This window comes from Vollenhovia emeryi, unplaced genomic scaffold, assembly GCF_000949405.1.
Source record: "Vollenhovia emeryi isolate VEMERY1.0 unplaced genomic scaffold, V.emery_V1.0 DF939158.1, whole genome shotgun sequence".
NCBI classification, from domain to species: domain Eukaryota; kingdom Metazoa; phylum Arthropoda; class Insecta; order Hymenoptera; family Formicidae; genus Vollenhovia; species Vollenhovia emeryi.
Window position 1 is genome coordinate 146982 of NW_011967208.1, and position 11727 is coordinate 158708.

At 52.2% G+C, this 11727-nt stretch overlaps 1 protein-coding gene across 1 annotated transcript in view; it reads right to left on the bottom strand.

Moving 5' to 3' along the window:
• Nucleotides 1-1992: 1992 nt before the first annotated feature.
• The window catches only part of LOC105564903, a 246384-nt gene continuing 236649 nt past the window's right edge, over nt 1993-11727 (bottom strand). The window contains exons 6-8 of the mRNA XM_012017670.1: nt 6124-7025; nt 4532-5051; nt 1993-3333 (exon numbers count right to left, since the gene is read on the bottom strand). Of these exons, the coding sequence (XP_011873060.1) occupies nt 2354-3333; nt 4532-5051; nt 6124-7014 (2391 nt within the window). The 5' untranslated portion in view covers nt 7015-7025 and the 3' untranslated portion in view covers nt 1993-2353. The remainder of the gene's footprint in view (nt 3334-4531; nt 5052-6123; nt 7026-11727) is intronic.

Below are 11727 nucleotides of genomic sequence, written 5' to 3' on the forward strand. Positions count from 1 at the left end.
TCTCCGATCGCAGGGTCTCTAGCGTTAACCAGCGCGGAGGATAATGGAAGCGCGGCGAAGAGGGACCGCTCGTATTCATTTCGCGGAAATCGCATCGCGATAGAGAAGCTACGGGGAAAGAGAGACCGGGAACTCTCGAATGAGCTCTCCATTCGTGGGGGGGGGGAGGCATTTTAGCTTCTACGCGGGGAGGGAAAAATGCGCCGCCGGCTGTGCGCGCGCGACAAGTCGCGCTCTCCGACGAGTCACATGTTTCCCGGTTTCAAGGAGAGGACGATTTATCGGCCATCAGGTATTCGGGAGCGCAGGTCCGAACGCGTTCGCTCGTCGATGATATATAGCGCGCGTGGACGTTCTACTTTGCGATATATTGTCGTCGACGGCGGAATTGTAGCGATCGAACGTATCTCAAAATGGGGACGCGTCGAATTCTGTTGCTCCCGCGTTTGCGACACGTCGCGTCGTAATATCGTCATCCTTTTTAACTTATGCCCGGTCCAGCGTTTCGCCCCCCCCCCCCGCGTAGTGTCGTCTCCCCCGACGACTCGGCGTACACTCGTACAAACGCGCAGGTCGGTAATTTTTACGCGCCGCTCCGGATATTATGCCGGAGCTGTTAACAATCGAGCTGTAATTGTCACTAATTGGAACGCGCCGCGCGTAACGTTCAATTAATTCCAAGTCGCGAAGTGAATTTGGATCGGTAGAGCGGCGCATATGTACATCAAACTGGTCTCTCTCTCTCTCCTTTTTTTTCCCCCTCGGTATTATCCACGGTAAGCGCGACATGGTGATAGCGGCGACCAATCGGGCGGCGACGCCAAATTGGTTCCGTTCGCAGAATGCGCCGTTATTCGCTCGGTCATCCCTGGCGATAATGAATTACGTGAATTTCAAGGGTCGCGATACCCGCGCAATTAGCATCGACCGAAATAAACGCGCAAAACGTCGCTTGCATCCTTTTTTTTCTTTTTTTTTTTACTGTACACTGTTTCATCGTACTTGGCGGTACGATCGGCTTTTACAGCTTCGAACGCGCGTCGTCGAGTGTCATCGCAGCACTTACATCTAGCATAGGCTTACACAATCGCAATAGATATTATCCATTTAACGTAATACAAAGTGGCACCGTTACATAGGTAGCGTAGGGTGTTCCGTACTGCGCGGGCGACGCTTGCGAGACGCGGAAACTGACGATCAATCCGCCGCCACGGGTATCGCCGGGTCGACACCCGTGATCGGTGATCTAAGACACAAACCCCGACGGAATACGGGACACCTCTACGGGGTACGAGCACGGCCTAACGATGCGCTTACAGAAGGAGAAGGGACACAGATCGCTACGTTAGCCTCGACGTAGGCTCGACGCTCGCGAGTGCGAGAACGGGTCCCGCTACAATTCGACATTGGCGCCGGGGTTTCAATGTTAAAAAAGGGGAGGGGGGGGCTGGGGGCTGGGGGGAAACGCGTATAACAGCTAGATAGATTCTTAACAGCGTTAAATTCTCATCATGTTCACCGCATAAATGTAACACGTGCAAAACGTTTGCCTTTGCCCGAAACCTTAACACTTGCGTTTGCGCACGCGAATCGTGCCGTAACGATCGCGATCTCCCCGTTACGGGGCAGCACGAATAGAAGACACATCCACTGGTATCGCTCCTCGCGGAACGACTCGCGCCCAGTTGCCCCCAGTTGCTTCGTGCCTCGCGTAAATTTCACACATAAACGCGAATAGGTTTCGCCTTATCGACTAATACCGTCCGGAACCTTATTCACATTTATCACGTTATCACCTCACGGCGCGTGGCGAGCGTCAAATAAAAAACGCTAAAGGAACTTGACGAAAGAAAAGAAAAAAAAAGAGAAAAAATGGTACGTGGAGGGAGGCGAGGTAAGGGACACCCGTTTGTAACGATCGGATCGTCGGGGGGGGGGGGGGTGGGGAACGGATTCATGCGGATCACGGTTTGCTGGTTTCGGATACTTCGGATGCTGCGTATTCAATAAATAACTTACGAGAGAGATAACTTACGGGAAAGGGGAAAGTCGAGGAACGGGGATAGGTGACACGAGTGTCCTCCGATCGGCGTGTCCTCCGCTGAAGAGCCGTTCATCGTCAGCGACCTCGACAGAAGTCACCCGCGTCCACTCGCGGGTCCTGCGAGAGCCTTCCGGAGTCTCCTCGTATTTCGTTCATCCTCCAGATCCCGCGGAGACTCGCCGGCACGGAGCCGTGCAAGTCTCCCGCGCGTCTCGAAAGGCACTACCGGTTTATTGTAAGTGTGGTCACGCACGCCCCGTCGTGGCGCACTACGACCAGTCGCCCTCATTGCGGACGATGCCCATGGTATCATACTTCCGTGCCGTCCTCGCCCTCGTCCTCGTACAGCGTCGGCCCGTTGGCGGATTTCTTCTTGGGTTTCGGCGGCGGCCTCGGCGGCACCTTTCTGCCGAGGGTGTTGCTGGTGGTGGCGGCGACGGCGGCGGCGGCGGCGGCGACGGCCTGTTGCTGCTGTTGCGCCAGAAGCGGATAACCGCCGTCCATGCTCTCGTCCGCCAGCTTGAGCGGCCACTCGGCCGCGCCTTCCGGCGCCGCCCGGTCCAGCGCGCCGGCCAGGATGTTCGGGGTGCTACGTTGGATCGCGCCGTAGTGCGAGCTGCCCGGTGTGCCCGGAAGTGGCCGGCCTCTCATAGACGTGGGCGCCGGTTCCGGGCTCTTGTTGAGCGACAGCATCGAGCTGCCGTCCGCCGTGGTGCGTAGGCCCAGATTGTCGTACACCGGCTCGAGGACGTCGGTGGGCGACGTCGGGGGTCCGCTGCTCCAGCTAGGCGCCCGCGGCCGTCGCGGGATCGTCACGTAGCCGTGGCGCGGTAACACCGGCGCCAACGGCGACGACGACGATGGCGGCCCGAGGCTGTACGGCGTCACGCTGCGGCTGTGCGGCAGCGTCTTGAAGGCGGCCGGGTAGTACTGGCCGGACGGCGGCGAGCCGTACGGCGAGGCCGCCGTCGTCGTCGCCGGGGTTATCATATGCTGACTAGGTAGACGCGTGCTGTCGGGCGCCGTTGACGCCTGGCTAGTCGGCGATGCGCCGCGGCCGCCGGAGAAGGCCAGCAGGTCCGGCGGGTATTGTCGGTGATGGTAACCGGCACCCCCGCGCGGCAACGTACCGCCGCCGCCGCCGCTGCCGTTGCCGCCGCCTCCTCCGCCGCCTCCGCCGCCGCCGCTGCCACCCCCGTCGAGTTCCGGCGTGGCCAGTTCGTGCTCCCTCTCGTCGTCGCCTATGCCGCCGCCCACCCCGCCGACGACGCCGCTCCCGACACCGTCAGCTGCGAGAGCATGAACAAAAGAGAAGGACGAACGTTAAGAAAGAAAATCTAAGTGAGGCCGAGAAAAAAAAATGGGAAGAAAAAAAAAGATCGCGCGCGGGAGGTCAGCAAGTACGGAGAGATCGCCCAGGACGTTGCCTTCGTACGAGCGGCGCGATATCGATATTACAACCCCCGGCGGCCCCGGCCAGCGTGGACGAGTGGCTCTTAATCCGATTGCTCGCGATGTCATCGTAATCGGGAGAGAGCGCTTTGTCAATTTAACTGAAAAGTATAACTGCGTTTCCTGAGTGTCGCCGGTCAAGCGAAGCGTACGACCGGGCCGCTTTGAGGTCCTCTTAATCCCCGTCAAGTTGATTGAATTCTTTTTCACAAGATCCGAATCGCGTTAAAGTGCGAGTCGTGCATCGCTTTCTCTCCGCAGTATCCCGGATTCATAGAAATTTGATCGAGTGCCATCGCATACGCGAGTCGTCCCTGCGTAATCTCGTCATCTCGGCAAATATTTCATCAACGATGACACGCAGGTCCCTACCACACCTTATTGTCGTCATTACCTGCGCAATTATACGTTACAGCGAGTCGCTATTGCAATTCGTCATCAATCGTCTCGCGTTAGAAGTAAGAAATGAAAATCTGCCCTGTACTCATCTACAGAGAAAATGGCGTTTCTAAAAGGATGATAGCTCGGTGGTTCAACACGGATGACGAATGTGCTCGCGCTGTCGCAGCGCGAATGTTATATTAACGGGTGCCTGATGCATCATAAGCGTCCCTAACGGATCTTCATTAGTCTCCTAGCTGCCACTCGACGGACTCTCCTTACCTTTAAGATCGATGGCACCTGGTCGGACAATTCTCGCATGATAGTCCGCGCTCGGCACGGAACGAATCGATTTACGATTACACGCACACACATGCACACACGCTATTTGTACATTATATAAGCGACATAGAGCGGTCGTCTCCCGTCTGGGGGGGAAAGAATATTACCCCAAACGAAATGACCGATGTTCCGCGACTTGGTTGGGAATCGTATCGGCCACGCGCTCGTCAGCGAGCACCGTCCGACCTTGGATCAATGTTCCGCGTACGCGCGGCCGGTCTCGAGGTAAATCGCTTAGTCGGAGCTAACGCAAGGTGGTCTCTCGCTAGCACCTAGCCGCGCACTGTTTAGTAATGTAGGCTGTGTACTGACCGAAAACCGAGTCGTTGTCGAGCAGGGTGCGATTCAGCTCCGTCATCTCCGTACCGTGAGACGTCACCGACGGCGCCTCGTAGCGCCTCGGCGGCTTCACGACCGGGTTAATGGTTGTGATTAGGGACTTCTCCTGCTCGCCGAGACCGTGGTGCTCCAGGGACGCCGCCTCGAGGCCCTTCTCGTCATGCCTGGTGCGGCGACGACGGCAGTAGCACACGCAAAGCACCACCGTGACGATCAGCAGACACAACGCGGTGACACCCAGCCCGATGGCGAGGGGCAGGCTGATGAAGTTCTCCCTGCCGCCCCCGGCGTCGCCTACGACCACCAGAGTCACGTTTCTCTCGGCCTCGCCGCCCGGGCTCTTCGCGTGGCAGATGTAGTCACCCTTGTCGGAGGGCAGCGCGTCGACAATGGTGAGATTCAACCATTCGTGGTTCGACGACAGTACGTACCCCCGGTCGCTGTTCGCGCGCCTGGTGAGATTTACATCGCGATTGCGATGCGTCCATGATAACTGAAACAGACATGTCGCGACGTTTCGTAGTGCGGCAGCGAAGACAAAAATTTCATGTATGTTGTAGACGAGAAATCTTGAATGAGATGGCAAGATGGGTACACTGTTAAATTCGTAGTGACTCGAACGAGTCAAATTTGACTCGACGAGAAGTCGCCGCCGCTCTTACTCAATATGTCGTTACTTTTAACTATCTACAAATTGTAGCTACAAAAAAACAACTGCACCTTTTATTTAACTAATTTTACGACAGTGTCTCCGAAATCATTATGAAATCTTTTACGAAATTCCTACGCAATTATTTTGTCTTTATTTTCAAGTTTCTTCACTTGTTAGACAATAAACGTTAAATTTGAAATAAACATTTTCTCAACTTGAGAAAGTTTTGAGGAAATTTAACAGCTCTTTGAGATTTAACGACGTCACATATTTTTAAACGTGTATATAAGAAAATTATTTGTAATCAGATGAAATCAAATGAAATCATGTAATCGATGGGACAACATTTTAGCCAGTGGTTGCTTTAACATCTTCTCAGCATGAACCTAACAGATTGTGAAAATTTTTGCAATATAAACAATATTTTGCAACAATATTTTGCAGTTTTTGCAACTGTTTAGAAAAAAACAACTCTGTTTTCAAATTTTTATTAGTTTTTCATTTTTTTAATTGTTTTTCTTAAATAGGTTCATGCCGAGCGTTTTTTCACAAATTTATGAAATTTTCCCCGAATTTTGATTTCAGATGATTAGAGCGGTCTCTGCGATCCCCGGCGCGTTCGTGAATAGGCAACTTCAACCAGCTACTGCTCAATGAATTTTCATTATTTTTACATAAAAAAATTCCCGTGTGTAGTTTAAATACTATATAAAAGCATGCACTAATTTTCAAAACAATCGATTTATTCTCCTAAAAAAAATTCATTGACTTGACCCTCCCCCCTTAACACTACAAATTTAACAGCGTATCACACCGCATTTCTTTTCGCGCGCGTACTTTTAGTAGATTAGGGGTTTACGATTAATTTCAATCTAGTATCGGACATGCGTGTCAGTAACGAAAATGCAATTACCTTAGGGTGTGGGACTCCCGATGCCCTGCACCAGAATGTCACGTCCTCCCCTTTGCCCACCTCGTTGGTCGTCGGCCCGACGGCGGTGATCCTCGGTCTGCACGCGAACTCGTCGCTACCAACTTCGTCCCACATCTTGCCGGCCATGTGGGGCGGCTGCTGGCAAGTGGTCGGCTGTGTGTACAACTTGCGCTCGATTGTCCAGTCGCGGAACCTTTTGAGATGGCAGTTGCAGTTCCACGGATTATTCCGGAGCTCGAGGCTGCCGAGCTTGGGCAGACTCTCGAAGCTTTGCAGTTGCAGAGTGCTGAAATTATTGCCGTCGAGTGCGAGGGAGTGCAAGCCCGCCACGTGGCTGAACGCCCTCTCCTCGATCCGCTCCAATCTGTTGTCCGACAATGTCACTTTCTGTAGGAAGGTGAGATTGAAGAACAGATTGTCCTGCAGTATCTTGAGCTTGTTCTGATCGAGCACCAGCACTCGCAACCGTTGAGTCTCGTGGAAGGTCCCTGGTTCCAGGGCGCGGAGATTGTTGCCCGACAGATCGATCTCGATGACGATCTTCAGGCTGTTGAACGCCTTTGTGTGAATCGTCTCGATGCCGCAATCACGCAACGTCAGCTTATGCAGATTCACCAGATTGACGCGGCTGAATGCGCCCTCGCCGAGCTGAATTATGCGATTGCCGGTCAATTCGAGATTCTGGATCTCGGGCGAGAGGTCCCTCGGCACCTGCGTGAGGTTCTGCTTAATACACTCGGCGGTCTTCTTGCCGGACACCCATTTGCACTTGCACACCGACGAGCACTGCATCCAGTCCTCCTGGCCTTGACACAGGGCGACCGTAAGCGCCGCACAGAGCAGCCACCGGCCCGCCGTTCTCGGTATCATCTCGAGGAATCCTGTTAATAGCAGAAACGTGCGCGATGACGTTAGAACGTGACTGCGGTGCCGCGACCACAGAACTTACTTAGCCGAGCGTAGTTGCATGCATGAAACGGAGTTTCGTCTTTTGGGATATTCCGCCGGAGAGAAATATGCAACATGCAACTAATATATCCCAGTTACGGCTTAATATTTACCAACGCGGGCAACTAGCTGAGCGTTTCGCGTGTATTCACCATTATTGATAGTTGAACGCGGATGTGGATCATTGTTTAATTACACGATCGAATAATTATATTACGTATACGCGGTTGGAATTAATTATTACTAAATAATATGCGGTGCTTAATAATTCTGAATAATTTGTATGCCACACAAATATCCCGTACGCTATTTGACACTTTTAGTTAATGTGCGTTGGGATAATTGTCCGTGACTGTCACTGAACAAATTACCCGGCACGCAACCATTTTCACGATAACCAAATGCCGCCGTGTAATTGTACAATATAAAACGTACGAAACGAGGCAATGCGTAAGATACTCCCGCGGAATCGAATTCTCCAAAGTGTAAATGTATCCCGGCATTTCTTACAACGGCATAAGTTGCCCGTGCGAACAGCGCGCAAAGTTGTTTCGTGGCTCGCCGCTACAACAAGGCTAAACTCGACTTTCCGTGTTATCGAACAAGTCTGGCTATGTCTGAGACAGTTTGGTGCCATCGGAGACCAACCCGGGATTTTCTTCGTCTCCGGCCGTTCTGTCTTTCCTCCCCTCTTCCGCATTCCCACGAGAGCCCGCCTTTCCTCTATTTTTGTTAGTCAACGCCGCTAATCTCGGAGCACGGCCGAGACACCCCGCCGAGAACTGTTGGCAATTTAGCTTTAATACCGTTACAGCATCGCGCTCTCCGACGCCGGCGTCGCGTCGCGTCGTGTCGACGCGTCGCCGAAGTTAAATTAATACACCACGGCGACTAAAACAAGCTTCGCCCCTTTTATTATCACCGTGCAGTCCGAGGTTGTGCATCAAATTAGCCCTTCCGCCGGCGGTCGGCGAGTCCAATTCATTCCGGGCCTCCCCGCGGGTTCGAATCGGCGAGCGAGAGAAAGTGTCCGAGCTACGACTCCCCGAATGAAAGAATCCAATACACCGCGGGACAACATTCCGAAACGACTCGCTAACAGAACGCGATTCTAAATTCGCGCATTTAAACCTGCAAGCTATTTTGTGCACCTTGTTCCAAACTTCGCGATAGACTTTACCCAGACATCAAATTGTGCGCCCGAGTGAAACTGAAGCGCCCTCGCGAAAGACCGAAACGGCTACAAATTGAATATGGTTCAAATTTCGTGTGATGATCGTCGGCGAATTACGATACGCTGAAAAAAAATTGCCTTGCAACAATGTTCTAGGTATGAAAAAATAACTGAGATACGTAAACGAATAGCCGGTACTGCGAAATCGCGTATTTTGTATTTAATCAATTTAAGTAATAGAAACAATTTCTATCTCAAATGTTAGCGAATGTTGGAAAGTCTTTCTGTGGCGCCCGTCCATTACACATTTTATTGTGGTACGTAAACAGTTAAGGCCGAATCAAACTAGCAATGGCCGACTCGGATTGGATCGGGATTGGCGATTGACGAATGTTCTCTAGCCAATGAGAGTCGACTAAATCGCTGGCTGCTCTGCTCTCATTGGTCAGAAGACAATTGTCGATCTCAATTCAACGTGCGCCAACAATTGCTAGTCTGATTCGGCCATTAAGGCCGACTAACAATTGCCAACTCGGACAGGATTGGAATTGGCGATTGACCTCTGGCCAATGAGAGTCGACTAAATCGCTGGCTGCTCTGCTCTCATTGGCTAGAAGACAAGCACCAATCCCAATCCAATCCGCGCCGACACTTGCTAGTCTGATTCGGCCATTAAGGCCGACTAACAATTGCCAACTCGGACTGGATTGAAATTGGCGATTGACCTCTGGCCAATGAGAGTCGATTAAATCGCTGGCAGCTCTGCTCACATTGGTCAGAAGACAATCGTCGATCTCAATTCAACGCGCGCCGACAATTGCTAGTCTGATTCGGCCTTTAAGGACGACTAACAATTACCAACTCGGACTGGATTGGAATTGGCGATTGACCTCTGGCCAATGAGAGTCGATTTAATCGCTGGCTGCTCTGCTCTCATTGGCTAGAAGACAATCGCCGAGCGCCGATCTCAATTCAACCCGCGTCGACAATTGCTAGTCTGATTCGGCCTTTACATACCTTGCGAAGATTGTTCTAACTTTGGTACCGAAACTCATTTTTATTCAATGTGGCTGATATTTGATCACGAAACCTAAACTTTCCAGAAGGTATTACTTATAGTACGTTGCTACTATAAATTTTGCAGACTACACCCAGAAGAAAGTTTGTTTAAAGTCAAATGAATTTGTTCGAATTTTAAACTTACTGGACTTTTAATTTCGAAAAAACGATTTCTTTACCCCGACCAAAATTTTATTTAATTGAGATTGGAGTGTCTAGCCGACTTCACATCTACTCCTTCAAATCTAACAAATGTTTCGGTACAAGTAAATAAAAATTCAGCTTCAAAGAAATATCATCGTAACGCACATCTCTTGTTTAACTTAAATAAATCTTTTCTCTGGGTGTACAAACAATTTTCCAACAGATACAAAAGTAATGCTGAATATTTATCACGACACCTAGAGAAATCTACCCGCGTTAGTAGGATATTTTTTGGGGCGATATGCAACAATTAAAATCTCGCCCCGTTTCGCGCCAGGTCAGGTATTAACGTCGTGGGTGAAACAAAGAGGAATTCTTCGGAGATCGCGGGACCCATCGGGAAACTCGGTTGGTCCCCGGCGGGAAGCAGCGTTGTAGATTTCCGCCAACTTCTCGCGTATACATGTCTCGCGCGCGGCGCCCAACTTTTTGAAGTCTCCGTCCGCAAGGGCGACCGCGGTCACTGCACTTTGCCTGCAGCTTTGAGATTTTACTGTCGCGGCCGCGGGAGAGCAGTTCTTTTGAGCTCGATCGGCGGTCCTGCCGCGAGGTCAAAATACATATGTACACCGAGAGAGAGAGAGAGAGAGAGAGTGTGTGTGTGTGTGTGTGTGTGTGTGTTTCGCCGGGCACGCACGTTTCAAGTTCCGCCTTCCCTTTGCCCGCGTGGTTTCGGCTCCGCGAAGCTAAAACAGTGCTCTTTGAACCGCGATACTCGGGCGTGTGTACAGCTTACGACACGCGCGCGGCGCGTTTTCCCTTCCGTGAAATATATTCCGGGAGGAAAGGCACGTACGGGGGGAGTTAATATTGCACGGGCAAAACGACGAGAGATACGCTAAAAGACGACGACGCTCGTGCGACATCGCGTATATGCGTCGGAGCTTCGACTCGTACACATCCGTCTCGCTATCGCGCTCCGATGCGGCTTCAGCGGCGGCACCGGTCCCCGTTTCCCTCGATCCCGGTCGCGGGGCATCGATCGGCCGCATTTGACTTGTAAATAACTGGGGTAAGCCAAACGAGGATACGGGGAAAGTGAGGGCGCTTGTATACGGCCCGGAGCGGCTTTTAGTCCGGGTGAACGACGGACGAACGACGCCCGAGTGTCCTTTGGCGGCGCGTGTGCCGTGCCGGAAGGAACCACCCACCCGCCCGTCTCGTCGCGGCGACGCGGAAACGCGGAAGTCGCCCGACGCGGACGTGTGCGTGTCCGGCACGTTCGCGTGCCACGCAGAAGAAAAAAAAACCATCGCGCGCGCGGAGGCAGAGAGAGCGAGGTGGAGGAGAGAGAGAGAGAGAACAGGGGGTAGGCGGTCAACTTTCCGCGGGGCGGAATTTGAAATTCGAACACCCTCTATCAATCAAGAGCATTCCGCTCCCGGAGGGCACGGCAAGTATGCCCTGTTGCTCCTACACAAATTTCATCAATCATGCGAGCCAACACACCGGAGGCGGCGGTTATCCTGCCGGATCTCTCTGCCCGTCCTATATTTTCGCGCATGAAATAAGGTCTCGCGAAACACACCGAGCGACCGATGATTGGCGGATGTAACGATCGGTGCGACGAGTGGGTGGGCGGACATCGCGATGCTTATAAATGACTTTCGAAAGCGGTGGTTACGATGCAGCTTTCGCTGCGGAAGCTACGCGTAAATATGGGGGCGTTTAAGAGAAGGAGGAGGGAGAGAGAGAAACGCGCCCGGTGGGACGGGCAAGAAGAGAGTCGCGAACGCAATCCGCCGGGACTGTTTCTCTCTTTCTTTCTTTCTCTCCTTTCTTTTTCATCGCGAAGGGATCGCGCGAGTAAGACGCAGATTACCGTAAGTGATTCGCGGCCGTGAGTTTTCGGGAACTCGGCGCGCCCCGCGAAAGCGCTGTAATTTAATTTGTAATTTGCGAGGAGGGAGGAACACGCGCGCAATACCACCGTTGCCCGCTTCCCGCGGGGAAAACTTTTTCCCCGACGGAAATAAGGATTATTGAACGACGACGACGGGCGCGCAGCCGTCTTCCGAGAATATCAAAGAAGTTATGGCGGACGGATTTATATGTGTTATATGTACTTTGAGATAACGCTCCAAGCGAGGGACTGAACGTGGACCGAGACTTCGACGAGAAAAACGCTCATGTATAGCCTTGCCCCATTGAAACTTCTCAGAGATCCGGTCTCTCTCCCTCCTTCTCTCTCTCTCTCT